Genomic DNA, 26,338 nt, shown 5'->3' on the forward strand with positions numbered 1-26,338 from the left:
TGTTTTGTTTTTTTATGTGCTGCTGGACCACCATGCTGCACGTTTGTTGCTCATCATTCAACCATCTATTCCGCTCAAATCCACAGCCCTTCTGCGCCTTGTTCACTCCATCTTTGTATTCCTCTGTCGTGGAAAAGTCATTCTATTCATTAATCAGTAGCAGCTGAGCTTCTATCAAGCTACACTTGCTTCACACACAGACACAAAACACACACAAATTAGCCTCTCCAAGTTGTGTGGCACCTGTCCCTCTCCCGCTCTCTTCCTTTGCCCTACAGTCACTCTTTCCCATCTCATCCACTGGTCCCCTGTAGATCTGAGAGCATCAGTCTTTAAGTCTGATAGCAGGTGTGGTGATTTACCCCCCCATCAGAATGAAAAGGATGTGATGAATATCATGACCTCAGAGTGGTTTGCAGGCTAGAGAACGACCGCCCCCCCGGGCTGCGCTGAAACTGAGACATTGATTCTCTGTGGATGCACAGCTAAGGCTGAAAATTTGCTGCCGGGTGCAAAACTGACAGAGCAGGAAGCAGATACTGTCAAACTATCAAAAGCTGGAGGAACACACCGCACGGCCAAGCGAGCAAACGGAAGAGAACTAGGATGAAAAGAAAGCAGGAAAATAAAGACGGGTTCAATCCTGCACATAAATCAAATGGGAAACTGCAGATTGTTGTGGAAACCCTTTTCTAGAAGTAGTCACCATGGGGGTCTACAACCTGAGGCTCTGAAGCCACATGTGACACTTTTACCCCTCTCTGACTCTCTGGTTGAATATTTTGTTTTATTTTAAAAAGCAAACTATTTTCCAAAGAGGACCTGGATGCAGACATCAGTAACCAAAAGTCCTCTACCGAAACTAAAGCCCCCCCCCCCACACATCATTAAAAAAAATAATAAAATACTTTAATCGCCGAACCCAACAGCTACAGTTTTTCCTGGTTTAAGATTTAATGAAATAATCTACAATTTACAACCCTTTTGGATTAGAATTACGGTTAAGGCTAGGGTTGGGATTAGGATTAGGGTAAATTGTATAATTTCCGTTTATGGCCGATGTAGTCAGGCACCATCTTGTCTGTAGCCAGGTCCCCCTCTGTTTTTCCACACTACAAGGCGCATCAAGCGAAACAAAACAGTCGGATAAGTCATACTTCATTCACAAACAGTATGTATGACTGTGCCAGGATCCAGACAATGGGAGCCATAATGCTCCAACAATCCATCAAGCATTGTGGCTTCATAGCTTATTTACCAGCCATAAGAAAACATTTTGACAGATTTTGGCACGCCATGTGGCACAGAATTTCAGTTGGAGATCAGTAAGCACAACCAGATTTTGTACATAAAGCACTCCGTATTATAAAGTGGATTTCCTATCGTTGAAAAAGTCAAGGATTATAATCCCCTCGTGCCTGAAAAAAAACTATTTTTAAAACTGCTGACATTACAATACCTTCTGCTAAATTTGCTGCATTGAGAGGATTCTATATGGTACATGGTGTATTTTATTTTGAAATGTATTCATGTGACCTCTGTCAAACGTTATAAACTATTTATTTTTTGGGGGGGGGGGGGGGGGGGGGGCAATTTTTTCTTTATGTTTTTGTTATGCAATAAAATGAAATTTATATTTATCATATTAATGACAATAACATCAATTCACAGTAGTGTCTTTTTTTTTTTTAAAGGTGAAATGAGACTTTGTGGTCTAGTTACGTCAAAAAAGAAATCGATGCTTTTTAACAACAAATGGGCTTTTTTTTATGTGGAAAAAGGATGATAAAGTCAGAAAATTGCTATAAAACAATTCTAACATCTCCTAGAAAAATGTGTGCCATCTGCTGTGCTGAGAAGCTGCAGCAATCAATCTGGTATGAGCCGCTCTGCACAGACAGTCCAGGTGGGCCTCATCTCAACACCGTATACATGCTGATGGCACAGGGTGCTGGAGGAGGAAGGTCATCCGAGGACAGCAAAGACGCCACAAGTCAAACAAACAATTAGTCTTGGTGCCGTCACACACCTTCCTAATGCATCGCCACAAAGACCTTTCAAAGAAAAATCTCCACTCCCTAACTTTTTTGGCCGTCTTTATTTATTTGACCAAGAAAAAGAAATAGATTGAGTCGCATCAAAGTAAGAAGCCCCTTTTTTGAACCCACTTCATCCCACTGAGGGTCACACCGAGGGATTAGAGCTCGTGTCAGAGTCTGGCCAGGTCCATCACAGGCGAACGAACAGAGACACAAGAGTGATTCACTCTGACATCCCCATGAGGAAAACATGTAAACATGAAAGAAAAAAAAAAAGTCAGGATTTGAAATTTCTCACCGTGAGGCCCGAAAGCTTCAACCAACACACCACCAACAGAAACTGCGACATTTCTGGAATTCACAGCAGCCAGTTCCACTAAGCTGATCAGTGTTGTGTGTAAGCACAGATGCATTTTGACACAGCGTAATCAAATAAGGGCAGAGGATTTGAAACCTGTTGGCGGAATATAAAATGGGCTGAAGAGCTTAAAACCCTGGACATTTTTTTCTTTATAAATCTGTTCAGGTGCACACCGTTACAACCCTCATTACACTTTAAGATCCTGAATCTTTCTGTAACATTTCATAACTTATGATACATCACATTTGTTCAACTGTTGAAGAGCTTTTGTTCTCAGTTTAAGACAAATTCACACAAACGTAGACCCTGAATAGGTCACAAACTGTTGCTAGCAATCTAATAGTTTTGATTTAAAAAGAAATGTATACAATTTAAATATATTTCACTTGAAAAATATTATTAATCAGGATTTTTTTTTCTTTTAAGCCATTTGAGGGCTTTTTTATGCAATAAAACAGCTTTTTAGTAAGTCTTTTATCAAAATTTAAATCATTATCAGGGAAGGTTCCTCTTATATGTTTAAACTCTAACAAAATGCATTTAAGAATGAACACTTGACAAAATTAACAAAATATGCAACTGTGTTATAAACTTGCTTAGCATTGATACCCAAAAACATCCTTGTTCTGGTCGGCAAGAACATAAAGTACAACTTATACACTCAGTATTTTTTTTTTTTTTTTATCAAAAAAGATAATTAGACAAGCATCCTCAGTAATGTTTTTTTCTATTTTTCAGGTTCAAAGATTCAAGTAGAACAAAAACACTAAACTAAGAGAGTCACTACTCAACAAATTTACAATTCCACATAAAGCTTTCAAAATAAAATAAATACTTCTCACATTTGATTCTGTAACCCATCTTTGGTTATAAAAATCTATTTTTATGTGATTAAATGAACAAAACTTGAATTTTAATGAATAAAATTTTTACTTATTACAGCTTTTTTCTGATTACTTAAGAGGAAATAAATCAATTCTTGGATTTGATTGGTTGATTTTTGATTTTAAACAAAACTAAACCCAGGGTGGAATCATAAATCCCTTTCAAGAAATAATCTCAAACTTAAATTGCAAAAGAAACTAATAAATATGTTTTACAGAGACGACTGGTGCAGTTAAACGACATGATCTCTGCTTCTTACAGGGGTGAATAAAACTTCAGAGGATGACTACAACATTTAGGTTGTGAGCAATGTCACCCCCCCCTCCTTCGGTCTGTGTTTTTTTTTTTTCCCCCCACCCTGTGAGTGCACACCATTATTGGTTTCTCAGCAGGGGGTTCCCTCTTTTCCAGGCTGAATGCACTTTCCACAGTAAACATGCTTTCTCCCGCTTTCAGGCCGTCAGTGCAGCGGGGCAAATAAGAGAAAAAGCTTCTGCTCCAAAGGAAGAGAAAATTGGAACAAAATCAAAGCAACATCTAACACCTTGATTTAAGTGCATTAACTTCACTCTGACATGAAAGATGTCATATAAAACAGCTATGTAACAGGCAAATATCTGATTTATTTATGTGGAAATTGAGTCTTGCAAATAGAAATCACATAAATTTGAACATTAGAAAAAGGAGCCGAACTCTTTCCAAAAGCTATATATCTCTGTTACCCTAGTTGAGAAGACTAGTTGAGAAGACTAGATGTGAAACCTATTCCGAAGTCAAGGTTAAAAAGGAACAAAAAGGTACGAACAGTCCAGCAGTTATTGAAAAGAAACATTTATCTGCAGCAAACTCAACAAGATGTTTCTTGAATTTGTTGTGACTCTCCAAGGTTCAAGTCAGGTTCTTGTTTCCATACATGCTGCTGTGTTTGCTACAATTATGTCATCCGGAGTAAAAGAAAAATGTAGACCCAAATTAACTAGGAATAAACCATAATACTCCCTCTACCATGCTTCACAATTAGAATAAAATGAGGGGTTTTTACCCATAGCACTGTTCCATTCTTCCCATTCCCTTCTTCTATTGGTGTACATGCTTCATGATAATATTTTAACATCATTCTCAGCGTCTTAAACTGCACAAAGACAAAGGTTTGTAGGTTGCTAGTGGTGTAACCATTCATTTTAAGAATTATACGATTCATATCAAAAATTGTGGTAATACGATCCATAGTCAATATTGGTTCATTGTGAACGATCCAAAGGTCAACTAAGGTCACTGAATCCCTTTGCAAAAACTGCAGATCAAATAATGTCAAGATTCCAACCAGTGTGACTCAGAGATAAATACCTGGTACAAAACAGAGTTCCTGTATTTCTTGAAAGATAATAAAGTGTAAATTAAATTTGTGTACAAAAAAAACAAGCAAACAAGAAGTTGATGGCAAATTGATTTAGTTTCCTAAAGTACCGCCCACTGTTATTTTTCCACATCAGAATAATACAAACTGAACATTCCACCAAACTGTATGATCACATGTCTGTAACATTTGGTGTTTCCACACATTTGACTGTAATGATGGCTTGATCATTTTTTGCTGTGATGCCACTTGATCATTGTTATATCATAGTAAAATAAACCCACGATGCCTCAAAATGGTATTTTCCATGATCCATAGAATTGATTTATTTCATTTTGGAGTGATTTTATAATAATATAGGTTGATTGTTTTAGACAGATTGATCAGATTGAATTGTAGGAATATAAATTGATTCATCAATTTAGTCTATTATTGGTTACGCTGCTAGCAGTAGCAGATTTACCTGCCTGTATAGCTTCAGGAAAATTCCTGCAACTCCACGCATACAGCAGTTTATACCAGATCGAGGCTCTTGTCTCTCTTCACATCAGTCAAGGAAGGCCGGGAATGCAGACGAACCGCTGCAAATGCCACAGAAGATGAGTCAAACTCATCTGGCACATTGAGTAATAAGTAACCGGAACTCAAACGTAAAAAATACAACTACTGAGCTATTTGTCTTTCAGGAGCTTAGAAGATTTTATCTGTATGCATCTGAGTTTGTGTAGAAACAGGACACACTGGTTGTTGCTGACCTCTCGACCAGAATGCTTCCACCCAAACTTTTTAAACTTTGACTCCTCCCCACGCACTTAAACACACACCTATGCACAGTTCTAATGGTTGGGATCCTGACATGATTCGATCTGCAGTTTTTTTTAATGGCAGTCAGTGACCTCAGGTGACCTTTGGTTTCTACCTGGTGTTTGTGACACAGCACTTCCTAGAGGTGTGTCTCCACTGAAATCACTGTTTTTGCCCAGCCCACTTCCACGGTGGGGTTCATTCAAACACAGCTGGATCATGTGGAGTTGATTTGTTTTTGTGTTTAATTCAGTTGTGGTCCATCACAAACACATGATCTGACCGGTCCTCACCTTGAAGTCCACGGAGAGCTGCGGCGTGTACTCCAGCGTCCAGAGCGCGCGGATCAGCGCCGCCAGCTGCTCGGTCACTTCTCCCCTGACGGCCTGCGGCTCCTCTCCCCTCTCCTCCCCGTTCACCCTACCCTGGCAAATGTCCGATTTGTATTGCTCCAAGCCGAGGTACTCGGCCAGCAGGTCCGTGTTGCTGAGACACTGCACCACAGCGTTCATGAAGCAGGTGTTGCCGTGGTTCTTCAGCCCCAGCACTCCTGGAGTCTTGTCGCCGTAGCACCATGACAGCCTCTCTTTCACCGAGCCGTGAGCGGAGGAGACCACGGAGTTCTTTTTCGCGGTTCCGTCCCTGGAGCTGTGGGAAAAGTCGCTTTTCAAATGGGCCGAAGTGCTGCGTCCGAACCCCCCGTCGTCGTCGTCCGCGTCCCGCGGTTCCGCGTTGTCGGCGTGCGCCAAACTGCCCAAAGTTTTCAGGATCCTGCCCATGAAATTCCCGAACGAGCGCAGCGATTTCCTCCTGGTGAAGGGGCCACTTTTGGATTTCTTCTCCTTCCGCTTGGAGGTTTTGGCTTTCATCGGCTGTTTTCTGTGCTTGCTGTCTTTGCGGCTCTCCATGGCTCAATCACTTCCCAAGACCAAGGAGGAGGAAAAAAATGAAAGGGACTTCGGAGTGCACCTGTCTGTCTGCCTGCCTGCCGTCTCTAACCCTCCGCCTCGGTCAGATTCACCAAACCTCAGACCTGGTGCCATGGGGACACATGGTCACTACTAGATTTGTCCCTTTTTAATCCCAAATGCTGTCTTCCATGTCATTTTTCCTGAAAGCGATGTGGCTTCTCTCACTCCTCCTCAGTTCACAGCGCACTTCCTCATCAGAGGTTCGCCGTGCCAGAGCGCGCGCCAGGCGGGCTTGGACTGCTCCAAACCCCGCTCTTCCTCCCTCCCTCCTCTGTGGAACCACAGCTTACTGTTGTGACAGACACTCTGCGGCTTCACTGCGACATGAGTGCGCTCACATGGAACCACTGGCTCATTCCATCTAAACTTTCCTATCCAGTTTACTCAGCAGGAACAAGGAAGTTTGCGCAGGTGTCAATCTCCGCAGCTTTAAACTGCCCCCTGTAGGAGTGTTGCATCACCTCATGTTTGGTTTTCCAACTTCCAAAGAAAACCTTAATGATTTTCAAGGAAGCTGTGAAAACTCGACAATCTGGAGATGTATGTGACATGTAAAAAGTTTAAATTCTTTAACAAGCTGCAGTTCTCAAAAATAAAACACCACCAGTAAAATGTATTACAGGCACTTGGGGGGGGGGAGTATTTCATTCTATTTTAGAATAGATTATTGTCATTAAAATGTTCAGAAACTACGGAGCCCCTAAAGGGCCACTGATGGGGGAAAAAATTGAAGTAAAAAAAATGTTTTTGAAGTAAAAAAAAATAAAATAACTGGTGCGCACCAGTTAATTTCTGGTGCTGGTGCGCACAAGTTAGTGTCAGGTGCACATCAGTTAGTATTAGGTGCGCATCAGTTAGTTTCAGGTGCGCACCAGTTAGCTTCAGGTGCGCACCAGTTAGTATCAGGTGCGCACCAGTTAGTATCAGGTGCGCATCAGTTAGTATCAGGTGCGCATCAGTTAGTTTCAGGTGCGCATCAGTTAGTATCAGGTGCGCACCAGTTAGTATCAGGTGCGCATCAGTTAGTTTCAGGTGCGCATCAGTTAGTATCAGGTGCGCACCAGTTAGTATCAGGTGCGCATAAGTTAGTTTCAGGTGCGCATCAGTTAGTATCAGGTGTGCACCAGTTAGTATCAGGTGCGCATCAGTTAGTATCAGGTGCGCATCAGTTAGTTTCAGGTGCGCATCAGTTAGTATCAGGTGCGCACCACTTAGTATTAGGTGCGCATCAGTTAGTTTCAGGTGCGCATCAGTTAGTATCAGGTGCGCACCAGTTAGTATCAGGTGCGCATCAGTTAGTTTCAGGTGCGCACCAGTTAGCTTCAGGTGCGCACCAGTTAGTATCAGGTGCGCACCAGTTAGTTTCAGGTGCGCATCAGTTAGTTTCAGGTGCGCATCAGTTAGTATCAGGTGCGCATCAGTTAGTTTCAGGTGCGCACCAGTTAGCTTCATGTGCGCACCAGTTAGTATCAGGTGCGCACCAGTTAGTTTCAGGTGCGTATCAGTTAGTTTCAGGTGCGCATCAGTTAGTATCAGGTGCGCATCAGTTAGTATCAGGTGCGCATCAGTTAGTTTCAGGTGCGCATCAATTAGTTTCAGGTGCGCATCAGTTAGTATCAGGTGCGCACCAGTTAGTATCAGGTGCGCACCAGTTAGTATCAGGTGCGCATCAGTTAGTATCAGGTGCGCACCAGTTAGTTTCAAAAACAAACCCTGATTTCCCCAGCCGCAGTTTTATTTATTTATTTATTTATTTTAGAAAACTGGACTACCAGCTGTGTATCAGCAAGAGTCGGCAACGGTGGCCCAGGAAGTGCAAATCACATCAAAGAACCAATAAAGGAAAAAACAGATTAAAGTCACTACGACAATGAAAAACGGTTTTAAAATAAATAAATAAAAACCTTTTTGACTAACACACCACATTCGTTTATTTTGGATTTGGAACAGAACTTTATCAGTTGAGGGTTTCAAAAACCTCAAAAATTAAAACGTTCTGAAACTTTGAAAGATAGTAGTGTGCTTATGGCAGACATATTTGACACATTGCTGCCTCTGCTACTCTCTCACACCAGTAAAAATAAAGGCTGGTTATGTATAAGCCAATATTTGCAGTTTTGGTGTCTTTTTTAAATGGACGAATAGACAATCTTTTTGTGCACTTTTTTATATCCAAGAGCTTAAATGATTGTAATTTCACAGCTCACCAGTGCTAAAGATTTCATTTCAAAAGAGCAGGTGTGTGCATTTATTGAAATTGATAGTAAGCTGTGCATATTTTTTTAGTCTTTTTTTTATTGTAATATAAAAATATGCTCCATCAGCATGTCAAATACATACATTTTCAGGCAAATCGGGACTTGGTTTAGTGAAAGATGCTACAGTTTTACAGCAGAGCTCTAAAAATTAGTTTGTGTATTAGGTTTTGTTAGGTTTAATAATGATCTCTGCTCTAAAAAGTTGTTTATATTTTAATGTTTCAATTATTCTGCAGTGGGACAATACTTTTAAAAAGATTATTTTATATGATTAATGTAAATGGAGTCAAACATTACTTAAGCATATTTATAGTTTATGACATATCTTAATAACTCAAAAACATCAAATAACTTTTTTTAAATTAAGAAATATAGCATTTTGAAGTTTTATGATTTGGATAAAGTTAAACTTTTCAGGTCACACGGTCTGAAACACTATATGTTCTTGTTACTGCAAATTGTGTCCAACAGCACAAAACTGCATTCAAACATGGTTTCTATACTCAAATCCAGAAAGGCTACTTTTGCAATAAAACCACCAATGTGTTGAAATCAATGACCAAGTCTATGAACACTTTTTGATCCTTCCCTGAGTACAGACCAACCCACCTATCCCTGGATTTCCTCAGCATGATTCTTCTTCTACCGTGCTCTTTGTTTATAGTGAGGTTAGCATTCTTGTATTTTCCGGTCTTAGTTTGTGTGTGTGTGTGTGTGTGTGTTAATGTCTTTTTTAGGTTTCCAGTTTTTTTATAATGTAAAGTACTTTGTGTTACATATCCACCAAAAGGCTTTACAAAAATAGTTTGATTTGATTTTTTGTGTCAGAAGACATTGAGAAGCTTAATGTCTTTTGCATTTCAGAATAAAATGTCATTTTTTCCCATAGACATTTGATAGATGCAATGCTGTTCAAATACTAATATAGCAGATTTGAGTTATTTTCCAACTTTTTCTTTCTTTATAGTTTTATTACTGACATCTGCAGAAAAATTCATTCATATTTAATTTGACACTACTATGATTTACTATGAGCAGAATGAGGCTATAAGAGGCTAAAGGATATTTTAAAGATGCACACAAATGAGCACTTTTTGTTTTTTTACAGATATGTGTCTGTATGAATTATGCTAAACATTCAGCATAAAAAACCCATTGTAAATTTTATTATTAAAGCAAAACTCCATCTGAACAAAATCAGATGATTAGTACAAAGAGTACATTCAATTAAAAGGTTTTAATAGAGATTAATGAGTTGAATAAATTCCTTATATTGAAGGACAATACCAAACAGCACACTGTGCAAGTCTGAAATCACTGAACATTTAGGTCAAAGAAACTATCTAAAACATTTAGGTATGAATGTGCAGTTGATCGAAGGATTCTGTTTTTCTGTGCACGTTTGAACAACACTTTAAGAGCTGGGAGGATGAGGGAACTTCCATTGCATGATGGCTCCATCTGCGCTGGTGGTGACTAAAATGCGATTGTTACTGCAGATCTTCATACTGGTGATGCTACCACCCTGGGCAATGCCCACATGGGTGACCACGCCCTCCATGTAGCTCCACACTCTCACCACCCTGTCATCTCCACCTGACAGAGAAGGTAACAAATAAAAGAGAACATTTTGGGCTGGCGGTAAGGGAGCTTAAAAAAAAGGGCAGCCTTGATGAAATCGACACGCTTTATGACTTATTAGATTAAAATGCCCTCATGGAAATGCATGCGATGACTACTTTTAAACCAAAAGGCTCCATAAAACTGTGGCTGCAAAAAAACATCCAAAAGAAATTTGATTAGAATTTCATAACATGGAAGAAAGCAGAAACCTCCACTGCAGAAACATCTCTACAATGGTCAGCGAAAAATTTCTAGAAATCAAAAAAAAAAATATATATATATAAGGCAGGCATGTCAAAAGTCCTGCCCAGCCTGCATTTAGCCCCAGCATTTAATGTAAACTCAGATTTAATGATGGAAAAAGATTTCTTTCCAGACTTTTACTTTATTTGGTTTCACAAACTTAGAATATTATTGGTAAAAACATATTTGGATGTAAATCTGGTTTATGTCAAGAAATGAAAAGTATCCAAATGCATTAACATTTTCATTAAATATGAGACAAAGTAATTGTATCTACTTGTAACCTGTCTGGTACAGCTCATCACCTTTAGACATGTAATGTAAGAACAAAACAAACATCACATGTTTAAATGTATTTATTGATTTTGTCATGTTTTTCCCCTCTTCTTCCTGGAGCCCAAAGGACAAAATGGTGGCCAAGGCCTTTACTTCCTGTTTAAGGGTTGGGCATAGGAAGTGGAACGTGTTTGGATTTGTTTGCTTACCTTTTGGTTAGTGATGATTTGAGTTGTTTATGTATGTCTGTCTTTGTTTACGGGATTTTAAATGTATAGCTTCCATGATATTTCTATCTATTGTCATTTGTTTTTTATTGTTTGATTAAAGTGGCTTCCCTCTAAAAGCCTTAATCAGAAAGCTGTATGTCTGTATGAAAGTTGTATGCTCCCCTGGCACATTCGAAGTTTACTTTGTAAAATTGTGTTTTGTACTGTACTTCCGTTTTGTACAATAAAGTAAAAGAAAAAGCAAGTTTGATGTGTTACACTTCCAAAAATTGGCTAGATTCCTATGAAAAATAAAGTTGTGTTCACGACAAAAAAAAAGTGGCTTCCTTCCTGGGTGTGGCCAGCCAATGAAGAGAAGCCAATAAAAGGGAAGGAGCTCAGTGTGAAGAGAGACCAGAAAAGGGAAGGGGCGTGTGCGGGCGTGTGCGGGCGTGTGCGGGCGTGTGCGGGCGTGTTGTGACTAAAATCATTTGTTCCTGGACTTTAAGGACGTCTGCCTGCTGTGTTAACAATGCCACTCTAGTCACACCACCTTGTGACAGAATAGGTCATTTGGATTTAATGTTACTATAGAGGTTCAAAAAATGTTGACCACATGGTTGGCCCCTTATATTTTCACCTCACAAGATCTGGACTTATTTGCCAATAGTTAGGAGACTCCTGATGTAAGGTAATATTGTACAAAGAGGTAAAGGATGAGAACACCTTCAAGTGTGATGGCAGACATGTGGTATAATCCAAACAAGCTGAAAGTGTGTGATGGTACCTGTCACAAAATAACCGCCGTCCTTTGTGATGTGCATGGCATTGATGGCGCCGGACTGGGAGCCCTCCAGTTCTCTAATGATAGAGCCGTCATACACGTCCCAGTACGCAATCTAAGAATTAATAAGAATCACAGTGAACATCGCAGGAGTCACAGTGTTTACACCAGTTTCACTAACACAATCTATGGAAAACATCAAATCAAATCAAATCAACCTTTATTTATATAGCACTTTTTCGACAACAGATGTCACTCAAAGTGCTGTGCATAAAATACAATAAAATTTAAAAACAAGATGACAAGACAAACCGTGCGACAACCCCCCCCCCCTGCAAAAACACACACACACACACACACACACCCACACACACACACATCAATAAATAAATAAATAAATAAATAAAAAAGTGATAGAATGATAGAATGTAGAGACCTGGCTTTTTCCTGAGGTGGGAAAACGATAGTTTGGGGACATGTCCACACCAGCGACCCCCCAACCCAAGTTCACGGAGTACACTACCACAGAACCCCCCAGATCCGATCAAAAGAGTCAGACCCAGGAGATCCCACTGCAGCGACCCCGCTCACTGAGAAGGGTCAGTCACCGATGTGGAGGATCCTTCAGAGGAAAACACCGGAGTGTAATAAAATGTAAAAGGAATAAAATTAAAATATATATAAAACATGGACAAAGAACAAATAATTACATAAACCTTAATAGGCATATGAAATAGTAAGAGCGTCTTAAAAATTAATAGAATAACTAAATAAATGTATTTACATACACATATAAAACTAGTTAAAAGAAAAATAAATTAATTAAAATATTTAAAAATAATAATAATAAATTTAAAAAAAATAATACTAATACTAAAAAATAAATAAATAAATACAATAAAAAAAAAATTAAAAATCCTAAAATTCAACTAAAGGCTAAATTAAAAAGGTAGGTCTTAAGCCTTCCTTTAAAAACATGAACAGTCTCTGCAGCCCTGAGGCTCTCTGGGAGGCTGTTCCACAGGCGAGGTCCGTAAAAACTGAATGAGGCCTCGCCGTACGTTTTTGTTCTAACTTTTGGGATAACCAAAAGGCCTGTATCAGAGGACCTCAGGGTCCGCGAGGGCTCATACTTTAAAATCATGTCAGATAAATATGAAGGCCCGAGACCATAAAAACATTTGTAAACCAATAAAAACAAACCAATAAAAAATAAACATATCATGTTTATTGTGTTGTGTTGTTTGATGATTGTCCACACAAACTCATGTCCTGTTAAGATGATTTTCAATTTGTAACTTCGCATCTTTGTTTCAAAATTAGTCCTAAAAACTGTGATTGAAGTGGTTTATCGTCATTGTTCCTGTAAAGGGGGGGGGGTCATCCCTGCTGCATAATGAAGACAGATAAATCATAGCATTATTATGATGCTGCTTTAAGTTTACTCAAGCAGGTGTTAAGCTTTCGTGCTTATCTGCAGGCAGTATATTGATACTGAGTGATACATGATAAAATATTTGTTTACGGCTCCCTCTCGCCACATGCCACGCTCGTGTGCGCTTTCCCTTTAGCTTCTGCTGACAGGCATCAAATGGTTTGCGGAAAGGCGTGTTAGAAAGCACAGCTGGAAGCTGTCTTTGCTCCTTCTGTTTTCTAGGAAGAAACTTCAAACTTCTGTACCTCCAGAGTTACTTTCTGACAAGAAATTGCAGCTGAACTGGGGCAGGCATGACTCACTTTTTGCAAGTGTACAAAGCTTTGGTTTTGTAAAAGTTGCAACACAACTTAAAGTCAAATACAGCGTGGGGATTTAAAAATGCGATGTGCACATTAAGTAGTGAAGTTCCTGTGGTCCACAACACACAATCAACATTTATAAATGTAATATCATTAAAATATTTTGCATGTTTTGACTATGCATTTTAATAGAGGAGTGTAATTAGAAGACATATTAAAGTCAGTGGGCCTAATTAGCATTTGGTGCTTCATTTATCCCACTCTGTATGGAAATGAGTTGAGAATATTGTTGCATTCATTTCAGCTTGTCACACCCACTTATTGAAACCTTGTTTGCTGATCTAAATGAAATGTAATCATCCGTGGAGCTTAACAGCTGTCAAAGTAGCAAGTAACACAAATAAGGCAGTTTCCAGGTGAAGTTATTCATTGCAACAGAAACATATTGCCCCATTCAAAAAAGAGATCCATTTTTGTATGTTTCAAGGAGAAACAGTGAAAAAAAACGTGCATGGAAGGAAGGGTTTTGATCTTTAAAAACAACCTTTCAAGTCACCATGATTTGATGAAACTCTACTGAAGGTGAAGTGATGCTTCAACCCTCATCTCAGTCCCTTGGCACTATTTGGCTGCACGTAAAACAGATATGCTAATTTCAGTGCACTTAAAATCCTATCAACTGTTGTCAAACCAAAAATAAAAATGTGAGGCAATACGCTTGTTGCAATTTTACAGAAATGATTGCATTTGTGCAAAGTCAAGCAAATATGTCAGATAAGAGGAAAATCCTGAAGAATTTTAGTTGACATCAAACTAGAACTTATTTTGGAAAACAAATCATTACGGTGTTCTATTCATTCTACCACTGTTTTACTACAATTTGATTTCTGCGCAGGGATTTGGTAAATTTGGGTTGACAAGTTTGATCAACACTCTTTTAAAAAGCACAGAATAATTTATAGTGTCATTTATCCATTTCCTTTTTTGCATCTTCGGATCCGTTTGTTCTTTTCGGGGTCACGGGGCTGCTGGAGCCTATCCCGGCCAAAGGCTGGGGACAGCTCACCAGTCTGTCTCAGGGTCACAACCACTCATGCACTCTCACTTTCACACCTATGGACAATTTGGAGTAAATGGTAAATGGCGTATACTTATATAGCGCTTTCTACCTTCTTACGAAGGCCCAAAGCGCTTTACAGTCACAGTCCCATTCACACATGCACACACACATTCACACACTGATGGCAGCTCTGCTGCCGAACACTGGCGCCAACCTCCCACCAGAGGCAAGGTGGGGTTCAGTGTCTTGCCCAAGGACACTTCGACACATGGGCGTGCAAGGCGGGAATCGAACCTGCAATCTTTCGATCATGGGAATAACCAATTAACCTATGAAGAATGTTCTCGGATGGTGGGAGGACGTCGGACGCATGCACGGGGAGAACATGCAAGCTCCACACAGAAAGGTCCCCCATTGATGTTCTGTTTCAGGTCCCCTGCCGGGACTTGAACCAGGGGCCTTCTTGCTGTGAGGCAAAAGCACTAACCACTGCTCCACCGTGCAGCTTATTACTGATTAATTATTATTTTCCAAACAGCCCACATCTGGGATCAATCTGCTGAAGGAAAGACTTATAACTAGAAACACAGAGAAGCTATTTTGGGCCTAAGGCGGGAGCTATTAACTAGATAAAATGGGAAATAAATAGATTCTAAATCAACAGAAAGTGAGTTTGTGCCATATTTAGTGTGATAAGACTATTTCAAATATTGTCCAGACATAAACAGTTTGAAGTAAAATGAAAAGAACCAACATTACAGAGATAAAGAGCTAAAGTCAAAAATAGGTCCATAACGTTCTTTTGTGAGACGTAATTAAATCTCACAAAAAGAATAACTTAAATGAAATGAAATGAAGTCTTTTATCATTAATTTGACAACATTTTCTTGTAGTTTAAGCTGAGTTTAAGCTTAGTTTAAGCTTTTTGGTCTTATTCCAGGTGATGATGGCATTCATGATAGTCTTTTGGTATTATCAATATTGAAGAATATGTAAATATATCAAATAGAAAGCAGGATCACTTAATTTAAAGCCTGGGGGAGAATTAATGAGCACATGCAGGTGTCCTCAAACTCCCTCTTTATTAATAGATATTTGTTGAATAACCTGTTTCTAGTCTGTCTCTGTGATCATTCTTGTTCGTTATTTGGAGCACTAAGTACAGATATGTTTTCTTTTTAGTGTAACTCGCAAACCTTTATAAATAAATACAAAAATAAACTCAAAATATAAATTATGAAATTCTTTTGGGCTGTCTTGAGGTCAAATGGAGTGCAAGCTTTCAAACGTAGAGATTCTCGCTCTGCCACATTTATGTGTTGGCCAACAATGTGTCATGTAAGCCATCAATGCGACAGGTCCATCTCAATACTCTGAAGGATGTGAAGTGGGTTGTGCCATCGATATGTTTATGCACGCTTATCGGTTTCTAGCAACATGGTGAAAGCCACTGTAATAATCTTCTGCTTCCTCTCCTGATGATCATTTTCGCTTCCTTTGCTGCTGTCCTGACCTCTCTCTTATTCTTTTTCATCTTATTTCAGAGACCCCCACCTTGGTCGATCTGAGTGCTGGGATGCAGGTCCACAGCCACGGCAAAAGCCACCAGGAAATTAATTTCTGGCAGAAAGTTCTAAAAATATATCAGATTGCTCTAGCGTTAATATGGGGAAACCTTAATTAAAACTACAATGAATTCTCAATTACTCAGTAGGTTCATTTTCTGTTGTTGTCAGGCAGATTTCTCACTTTAATATGTTTGTTTACTATCATGTCAATATTTTAATGCCAATTCATTTGTGTGTGATAGCTCCTACATTTGTGTAAAGCATAAATAAGTATAGCTCAGAGTACTATTAAGCTAAAGTGCATTTAATTGACACTAAAAGTTAGTTTCTTAAAATCATTAAAGCAAACTCGAGATGGGGCAAAACTGTCAGGAAAAAAAATTGTAATATATATTTTCAAAAGAGCCCATGTCACTTTATCTTGAGCGTCTTTAGTTACTGTAAAAAGTTATGAACCTTTAAGTCTAGACACTCAGCCCCTCTAAAGAACAAAGGCCATCCTAGCAGGTACAAAACACAATCCTTTCTTCTGTGAAGTGAAGAGCACGGAACCTCTCTGCTATCTTCCAATCCATCCATATTCCAGCACTGCAGCCTTCTGCTTTGCTCTCAAAGACACATGTCACATGTCACCAAGATAATGGCTGCTAAAAGTATTTAAATCTACACTTAAGACCAGGACAAAGCAAATGTAGAAATCTTTTTTGTAAGATATGGAAGTTTGTCTATAAGAAAAGGCCCTTTCTACCCACAATTATATCTAACTGAGAGTAAAACGTTTTTCTAAGGTTTAAGATTAAAAAAAAAAAAGTATGTGAGAGGCACGGCCGGTTCCCCAAGGAGCAAAGTTGTTTGTCTTTTCATCTAGAAATTTTCAGTCTCTATAGAAGGACGATTTATATTTTATGGCTAAATATTTTGCTACAAACACTCAAAAAAAAGGGTAGGTCATCATTTAGGAGCCATTTCTGTCCTCCCATAAAAAAATCCTTGAAAGCAACACCCTTTTTCTGCAATTTTTTTAACCGGCACTATTTTTAGCATCCTCTCATTAAGGTAAACTCTACCTGACCCTGTATGACCCCACATTTCATCTTCTTGGCTGCCTTCCTTCTCCTCAATCAATGTTATTCAGGAACTGTCTTTTAATTTCTTCAGAGGCAGTCTGCACGGTGTAGAGGGGTTTGAGCACAAAGAAAAGAAAGAGAGACACCGTCGCTGTCTTAAACAGAGAGACTGTGTTCTAGGATGAGCAGATGGTGGATCTGGCTGGCACTTGGGTGGTACAGGCACATCCGCAGGAAGGCACAAGCGCCACAGCTCTAAACCCCCCCACACACACACACCTCATTTTAAATACCTTCTTTTTACTTGCTCTCTGCTGTGTTCATCAGCACAACTTGTCCTCGCGTCCCAGCATGCAGGGCCGGCAACAATATGGGGCTAGCGTGTGGCCAAGTTCAAGGGTTGTGGGTAAAGTGCACAATCAAGGCAGGGAGTGTCTCGTTTTTACCACGCTGAACTCCCGACCCGGTGCAAATCAGCAGTTAGGCAAAATCTCCCACGAAACAGAGGGCGTGCTCCTGTCACAGTCACTAGCAGCTAGCACAATGGCTTAATTAGAAACAAACTGCAAGCAATTCAGATTGGATATGCTGCTGTGTTTCATTTTGTTGGGCTTTGACTGGACTCTCTCCTCACCAGACGAACAACAGGGTTTTTCTGTCATGCTTACTATAAGTGGAGATTACGGTGACAGGACCAGCATGATAAAGCAGCTGTGAATGCCAAGAAGCGTTCTCTTTAAATCCTGATTGATTCTGAACATTACATTGTTGTATTGGCGTGCTAAACACACACTTTTAACACCATATTTTTCTTTTCTATTGTGCTGTAACAAACACACAGTGAAATCTACCTTTCTGTCAGTTCCACTGGTGATGATCTGGTGCTCCTCTGGGTGATAGCACATCGCCCGAAACACGGTGTTTGCAATCATCCTTTGAAGGCCTACAAACCGTCTAAAGGTTGGGACAAGGGGAAAAAAATGGGGAAACGTGTTTCACAAATGTGGAAAAACTTTGATAAAAGGAACGTCATTACCAAAGCTGAGTCCCTGACTGGTTAAAGTTTGACCTGGCTAACACTTTAATGTGTGTTCAAAGGCCGCGTGTTGTGTTGGTAGAGCCCAAAAACAATTTTGGACGTGAGAGGCCGAAAAACCGATTTAAACGCGTTTACACAGACTTTTCATTGGAAGTGGTCATTTGAACATGCGTTGCCGAGGGTGGTGTGAACGTGATGAGGTCTGTCAAAAGTATGGCGGATGTGACTAGAGTTTTTGTCTGTAGATCTGTTTGAGTGAGCACTTGTAGAGAAAGGAAGACATGTGCCAAATATTTTACTGCTGGAAATCTTTTTTTACTCATCTTTTCTGAGAGGCTGTTCAGCACAAGGACAAATTGGTATTGCAAAAGCACAAAATTATTCTGGACTTGCAGTTGTTTTATTCTTTTCAAATGCTTTTTTTTTTATTTGAAGTTGCAAAACATTTTTACATGTGTGAACATAAATTTACTTCTGGAAAACATTTATGAAAGGAGTATAATTCCATATCAACCTTGCCTCCGCTATTTTACCGCATGACTGATGAACTACTTACTCAAGGTCCCAGACAATGCAGGTTCCATCAACGCTGGCAGTGACGCACTCTTTGTCGTTAGACTTGATTTTCAAACTGGAGACGGTGGCTTTGTGCTCTTTCATGATCTCCACCAACCGATGGCAATGTGGCAGCAGCTCCCAAACACGTACCTGCAAACATCCAATACTTTTTATCTCCACTGCAAAACATTTGCATCCAACTTCAGCCCTGCTCAGAAAACAAATCAAAGTCAGCAGAGAGCTGGTCCCACGTCTTAGTGAGTCTGTGTTTTATGGACTGATTAATGGATTTAGATGTTTTTACGTCTCACACACATTATGAATTGCTAAAGATTTGCATTGACAGGCTGACAGAAGTTACTGAGAGGCATAAAACGTAAAAGATCTTGTTTGATCCTTATGTAAAAATAAGAATGAAAAAGAAAATGTTGTTTTCCTTATCTCCCTGTTTCTATGTATGTGTTATCCACCATGTTCTAACCTCTCACCAGTTCATTTCAGAACACTTCACTGTAATGATGGGTGTGCTGCATCAAACATCATCTTCATCATCATAGCCCAAAAGAAGACAATTTGCAGCCTTTGTGCTCATTTTGTGGGGACAAAAAATATAACATGTCCGGGTGGTCAACTCAGGCTATTGTCTGCAAACATATGGAATCACCTTTTTGTTGGTAAGATTTGAGATTCTAACAGAAAAAAAAGACAAAACAACCTCTTGACACACAGATTTTTGTTCGACTATCCTGTATATATCCTTTTTAAGTATATATCCATAGTCTTTCTATTAAGATGCTTTCAACTTACTATTTCTTTAAGAAACATTCTTCCTATAATCACAGAATGTTAAGTAATCCATGGCATAATTCTTTACATTTCTAATAACAATAAACATCTTGCAGTTCATTTTAGGACCACCATGTCAAACAGTGTGTTTGTAATGACTGTAATGACAAATAATAAATTCTGAGGATAGTGGTGAAGCATTTAAGTGTAAATTATTAGTAAAAATGGAAAGAAACCTTATTTGCAGTTTCCATTGGGGAATCCTAATATTTAGGGTAAAATTAAAGTATTTTGTCGGGAAAAAAGTATTTATAAATAATAACTCCTCACTTATTTAGTGCACATTTTCCCCAACAAAATAATAATTATAAGGTCAGTTTGGAGTCTGTAATTCACAAATATCTGGTTTTACACTTGGAAAAATATGAGAAAATGAGTCATTCTATGAAGACAAGCCAGAGGCTAATTTTAGAACAAATGGGTTCAGCTATGGTGTTATTTAGACATGTGCTTACAAGAGAATAAACACAAAAGGCCAGAATAGAAATCCTTTTTTTCCCTGCCTTTACCATCCATATTTCGTTTTACAAATTCATATTTAAAGAATTCAGACCTTTTGAAAGAGAATATATTGATCATCTGCACAAAAAACATATAAAAGGTTACAATATAAGAGTCAAACTTCAAAAACCAAAACTTTCTATTTGCATGAAAATTCAACACTTCAGTGAAGAGAGACAAAGAATGTCCTTTTGTACAATGTCTCCAAAAGTTTCGTCAAACATGTTGTGCCCACAGTAAAACATACATAAAAATAATCTGTTTGTTAAAATAATCCCACCTGAAAAGGCATAAATATATTTGAATGTAATTTTTAGTAAAAGTGACAAAAACACAGATATATCTAATGCAGTCTTCTGTACATCTGTGTGTGTTAGGGATCCTATAACCCATGAAAAGAAAAAGGAAAAGATTTTGCCTTGATTAGAGAATGTAATTTAATTTAAGGTGGTTTTCCCTACCTGTCCGTCCCCCCCTCCACTGACAATCCTCTTGCAGTCTCTGGTGCCAGCGATGGCTGTTACCCCCATTTTGTGAGCGTCATTGATTGTGAACATCAATCGTCCAGTTTCAGGTCCAAATGCGCGAATCTTACAATCGTTCCAGGCTAAAAAGAAAGAAAATAAAACTCGGCATGGCAGTAGTAGAGAAATAAAATAGTAGAATTTCAATCATATTTTATTTCAGCTTAGTCTTGTGCAGGATCATGGAGGTGGCTGGAGCCTATCCCAGCTACAGAGTACACCCAGCCGGTCCATCACAAGGCCACACTCACATTTTCTCCAAAGGTTTAATTTAGATTTAGTTCGCTTAATTTAATTCGCTGGAGTGCCTGGAGATAAAACAGGCATGCATGGAGAGAACATTTAAACTCAAGGACCCAGCTGCTTTAAACAAAGGGCCTCTTGCTGTAAGGTAACAGTCCTCCACACCACTGTGCAGCCCCATGGGCACAATTCTGCACAGAAAAAGTTTCACTACGATGAAATTAAAACTAAAAATTCCTCATTACTCTTTCGTTTATTCCCTTACCGCTGATGAGGCTGTGTCCGTCAATCATGAAGTCCAGGGCATTGCAGGTCATGTTTGGGACAGGGATGCGCAGGAGCTCTTTGGGTTTGTCTATGTGCCACAGTCTGATGTCATCATCAGAGCAGGTTGCAAACAGTTCAGATGTCCCACTAACACACACAATATAAAAAGATTTAGGAAGCTGCAATAATGTAAGAACAGAAAACAACTGGAGTGTTTTCAAACAGGTAATGGAATAAACCTTTTTTTTAAGTGACTTAAACAGCATTTTAAGACATTACACATATTCAAGGCAGATGAATGGAAAATGTGTATGTCTCCCTCTAGTGAGCACAATAAGACATTGCATGTTCCAGAACCATGCTTATCAGTTAACAGGTGAGCATAAAAAAGAAGAAAAGCAATTTCATTCGTTCTCTGATATTTTGCACTTCTTTTACATTATGGAAACAAGAAAAAAAAGAAGGACAAAAATAAATTCTAAAGCCCAAATTCAGCTTTGAGAGACTCGTTTTTCATGTCTGACTAATCGCTTCATGCAAGTCATTTTCAGATGTTCTGATTCCCTTAAACCATTTCTAAAACCTTTAATCAACCAAACTGCTGTTCCGTTTGCAGCATCCAAGAATGAAGAGAAGGTAAAAGTTTTGTGGTCAGAGTTTCGTCTCTGACTTTATCACTGTGAGTTCCTCACAAAGGCATGACCACGTCTTTCACGGCACTGGTGTGGCTGGTGAAAACCACTTCAGCTTTGAAGTCATCAGAGCTCATGCGATAGATTAAGCCAGCTTCTGTCCCAACAAAGAACTGCTGTCCTGTGTCTTTGATAGTGATGGAAGTCACTCCTTTCTCCAGCTGGATGCTCCTAAAGGTAGAGGAATTATTCAAAGTTTAAAACTGGTGCTCCTAGTAGGGGCTGTACATTTTGGAAAGATGCAAAAAATACAATAAAATAAAAACACTAGACTCACTGGAGCATTTTAAAGTTCGTTTTAGAGCACAAAGTTAAGACGCCGGATCCAGAACCCACGAGGAGGTCCCCAGATTCCATTACTCTGAGAACACTTACACCCTGTACCAAACAGCCACAAACAGATTTTTTTCCCCTTTTTACTAAGTTTAACTTCACATTTGGAATCACAGTGTGCTCTGTGTGTACTTACAAGGCTGTGTTTTGCTTTAACTGGACCAAAGTCACTCAAAAGTCCAGTTCTGAGGTTGACTTTTAGTATGTCCCCACTGGTGGTTCCACAGAAGAGGAATTGATCATCGTTTGAGATCTGCGAAGGTGTGACGAATTCAGCAAATTTGGCCTATTGTACAGATTGTGCAGATTTTCTACCACACCTGACAGCCACTAAAATACATCCACATCTAGTTGAAAGTCAGTTAATGTTTTAAAACATCATGTAAAAATAAGATCCAATCAAACATCATAACAGCTGAATAAGGAGACAAAATCTTGTGTTTCATACCTCCACACATTTAATATTCCTCTGAAGTTTACCTAATTTACACTCAGTGGGTCTAATCTTTCTGTTGGCGACATCCAGTTCCCAAACTCGCAAAGTTCCACTGCCCCCAAAAGACAAAGACAACCACAGAAGTTAGAAGTGAAAAGTGATTTTGAGATGAGAACTGATTTTCAAAAATACATCACAGTATCGGGTTAATAAATAATATTTCCTTCTGCTGAGATGATTCACTCACCTCCCAGCAGAAACAAAGACGTTATCATCTGTGTTGGAGTATTGCACTACAAGGCAGTGCCTGGCGACATGAGATGTTGCCGTGCTCCCGCAGATGGCCTGTTTGGTCTCAATGTTCCAAACCACTATGCTGAGAACATAGATGTCATGCACTGCACTGTCATGAGATCCAGTTACATAACATGCAGATGTCTACCTGTCGTCGTCTTGACCTCCTAAAGACACCAAGTACTTGTCATTAGGTGAGAACGCCAGTGACTCAACCTTGGCCTTGTGAAGAACCAGCTCAGCGTAGACAGATCTTTGTGCATAGTCCCAGATAAATACTGTTGTCTGGAAAAAAGAAAAGGAAAATCACCAGGAATAGCACCGTTTTCCAGAAACCTTTTTATCAGTTGACATAATAATAATAGTAATTGATACTTTATTTATCCCACAATGGGGAGATTCTTCTCAACATTTTGACACATCCCCTGGAGGGAGCAGTGAGCTACAGACTGGCTGTGCTCCGGGGGCGACAGCTGGCTGGGGAGAGCGGGGATTGATCTGCCAACCCTTTGGCTGCTCTACCGCCTCAGCTAAACTGCCACCCAACAGTTTATCTGTCAATGTTACTTTTTGTTTTCTCATCATTTTGTTTTCTGAGCAGGCTATCTCTGGCTCCTCCTGGAGGGCTCTGACCACTCACCTACAGTTCTCCATGAAGAGGTTCACACACAGCTGCCTGCACTTTGATGAAATATCAGACAAGTATTTCAGCTTTACTGTCCTCAGTGTCAGTGCGTTCTGATATATTCTGTTAATGTCAGGCTGTCTTTTACATTGCACTGACAAGTGTTTGTCAGAGACCCACTCTGATTAAAAAAGAGCTTAACTTTGACATAGAAAATTCACTGGGCAGGCCACAAGCTTCCTGCTCCACTCCACAATGGAAAGGGGAAAGGGGCGGGGTTGCTCAGCTCCAGCAGTTCTGCCTACTTTTTAGAGGGGAATTTCTGATGAACTACTACCACTCTGCAAAAACTATGTTGTAGAAAACAACTGTTCTATAAATTTTGGCTGAAACCAGCAAAATCATATAGAAAAGGCCACGGGGAAGGCTTTTACATGAGATCAAAAGATGATCGGAGTGGTTCTTTAAGGGTTTTTCTTCACTTCACACTTTCTTCTTTGTCTACATCTGGGTCTTATCTGAACACAGGAAATACACTGTTTTATAACTTGTTTCAAGTATTTTTTCTGAAAAAAAAAATAGGAAAAATATTTTAACCGTGAACTTTACAAATCATTAAAATAAAGGTCCAGAAAATTTCAGATAAGTACAAAAACGTCCAATGTAAAAACCAGTAAAGCACATTCATCCTGTGTCCATCTTACATGTTAATTTCTTTCGGAAAAAAGTCGTCCCAAAAAATAAACACAAAAAAAACAGTATAAATAAGTTGAAAAAAGAGAGAAAAGGGAGATTGATTATTCTTAGAACTATTAACCAACCTCGCCATACTACTTTTATTTTCTCATTCAGCAACAAAAATATCCTGTGACCAAACAATAAAAAAGACAAGGGATGGCTCAGATTTCTTACTCTATTAACATCTTCACTTGGTGCATTTGCTCAAATAATGATCAATAAAAAACTGTTTTTGTTAGTATTTTAAAGTCTTTGGATGAGTGGTAAACAACTCATAACAATGTACCTTAAATCCCAAAAAGTTGATTTGTCCAGAGGCAATGTAGGTTCCACTTCTGGACACAGAGAGGCAGCACACATTGTTGGTGTGTCCGTGCAGGAACTCCTGTTTGTCATCACTGATGCTCCTCAGAATCACAGTGCATCCCAGAGGATAGATGAGGTGTTGTTTGTCTGGATGGAGTCTCAGGCCTGAAGGAACACGGCCTGACAACACACGCAGCACACAGAAGACGCACATATCAGAGTTGATGGACTCTCTTTTTAATGGTTTTATTAAGTTAATAAACAAACAAGAAGCCCCCTCTGACATAGAGTTTGCAAAAAAATAAATAAAAAAAATAGACTTTTAAACTAAATTTTATGCAGCCATTACAAGTTTTTTCTTAGTTTAGTTTTTCTCCAAAAATCAAGTTTTTTTTGTCGTTTTCATTTCGAAACTGACCGTTAAATCCGATGACAGCTTCCAACTCCAGCTGAGGAATGCTGGGAATATCGCCCGCCATCAGGTGAAAAACACTCACCGCACGATTTGAGCAACAAACAAAACAAACCAACGATAAAACAACGACAAGAGCAAAAAAATATAATCCGTAAAAATATTACGACAAAAATATTATCCGTAAACCTCTTTTGATGAAAAATTATCGCCCGAGTCTATTTCTCAACGTATGCACCAAAACAGACGGTTACTTAGCAACCGATCAAGCGGAAGATCTCCGCTGCCTTCAAGAGCTCTAAAGAAAATCGGATATCTTGGAAGACCTGCTAGTAAATTGACATAAAATTACTTTAAAAAGATATTCAACTTTGTATATTCAGTTAAAAGCCCCAGAGAATTAAAAGTTATGTTTTGAAGTTTATGACTTGTTTCACAATTTGTGTTTTATATGTATTTGTCTGGATTTCTTTTGTTTGTATTATGATGTTGACATTTGGACAACAAATCCATGATAAAACTTCTATTCTATTCTATTCTATTCTATTCAATTCTATTCTATTCTATTCTATGAAAGTGATTAATAAACATAACGTAATTTATCTTAGGAAACTGACTTTCTGCTGAGCACATGGCAAACTCAATACCTTGATGTTAGAATAAAAGTTCTGAACTAGGTTTTGGAGCAGTGTTAGAAATGAAAATCTCATCAATTTAAAATTTAATAGAAATAATAATGGTGAAAAAACTACTCCGCATGCTATGATAGTAATTTCTGTGTGCATTTTCCTGCAATTCAGGTTAATTAAAACTGCAAAGACAAAAACAACAGGTTTTGAAGATAAAACCTTGTGAAATTAACTCCGTGTAAATTTACTCTAAAATATTTTTCTAAGGGGAAATCAAACCTGTAAATTTGCTACATTTATTTTACATAATAAAGGACAATGAGAAATGTTTGAGATTTCTTTTATATCCTTTTATTTTTTAACAACACTTTTGTACAAAAGAACATTTTTGGTTTTTACAAGAACAAACTGTAAATGTAACATACTGCTTATGTTAAAAAAGTTTGTTTTTGTGTGCATTTTTTTATCTGTTGTATTTCATCATGTTTTGTTAAGAGATTTGCTCACAGAACACAAAGAAAACTATAACTGTCACTTAAAAAAATTAAATGCGTACAATAAAAATTCTACAAACGTAAATAGGCCCCTTTTTTTTAAAGTGCTCAACTGAATTTTTTGTAGGTTTCGGCTTTATCTTTTTTGGAGACTTTTGT

General features: G+C 38.8%; 2 protein-coding genes across 2 annotated transcripts in view; both read right to left on the reverse strand.

The window, feature by feature from the left end:
- Positions 1 to 6,747, reverse strand: part of usp43a (ubiquitin specific peptidase 43a) — a 128,397-nt gene extending 121,650 nt beyond the window's left edge. Inside the window, exon 1 of the mRNA XM_011473836.4 lies at positions 5,740 to 6,747. Coding sequence (XP_011472138.1) covers positions 5,740 to 6,354 — 615 coding nt within the window. The 5' untranslated portion in view covers positions 6,355 to 6,747. The remainder of the gene's footprint in view (positions 1 to 5,739) is intronic.
- Positions 6,748 to 9,812: 3,065 nt separating this feature from the next.
- Positions 9,813 to 25,338, reverse strand: cfap52 (cilia and flagella associated protein 52). Its single transcript, XM_023955371.2, has 14 exons — positions 25,063 to 25,338; positions 24,625 to 24,824; positions 23,124 to 23,260; positions 22,929 to 23,057; positions 22,694 to 22,793; positions 22,382 to 22,498; positions 22,190 to 22,290; positions 21,913 to 22,083; positions 21,219 to 21,367; positions 20,648 to 20,793; positions 18,838 to 18,989; positions 18,094 to 18,196; positions 11,814 to 11,925; positions 9,813 to 10,271 (listed from the first exon to the last, which is right to left on the reverse strand). Exons 1-14 carry the CDS (start codon positions 25,121 to 25,123, stop codon positions 10,090 to 10,092), a joined length of 1,860 nt encoding a protein of 619 aa, XP_023811139.1. The 5' UTR covers positions 25,124 to 25,338; the 3' UTR covers positions 9,813 to 10,089.
- Between the last annotated feature and the right edge of the window lie 1,000 nt (positions 25,339 to 26,338).

The sequence above is a fragment of the Oryzias latipes genome, chromosome 1 (assembly GCF_053564925.1).
Source record: "Oryzias latipes strain Hd-rR chromosome 1, Olatipes_Hd-rR_3.1".
In the NCBI taxonomy this organism is placed as follows: Eukaryota; Metazoa; Chordata; class Actinopteri; order Beloniformes; family Adrianichthyidae; genus Oryzias; species Oryzias latipes.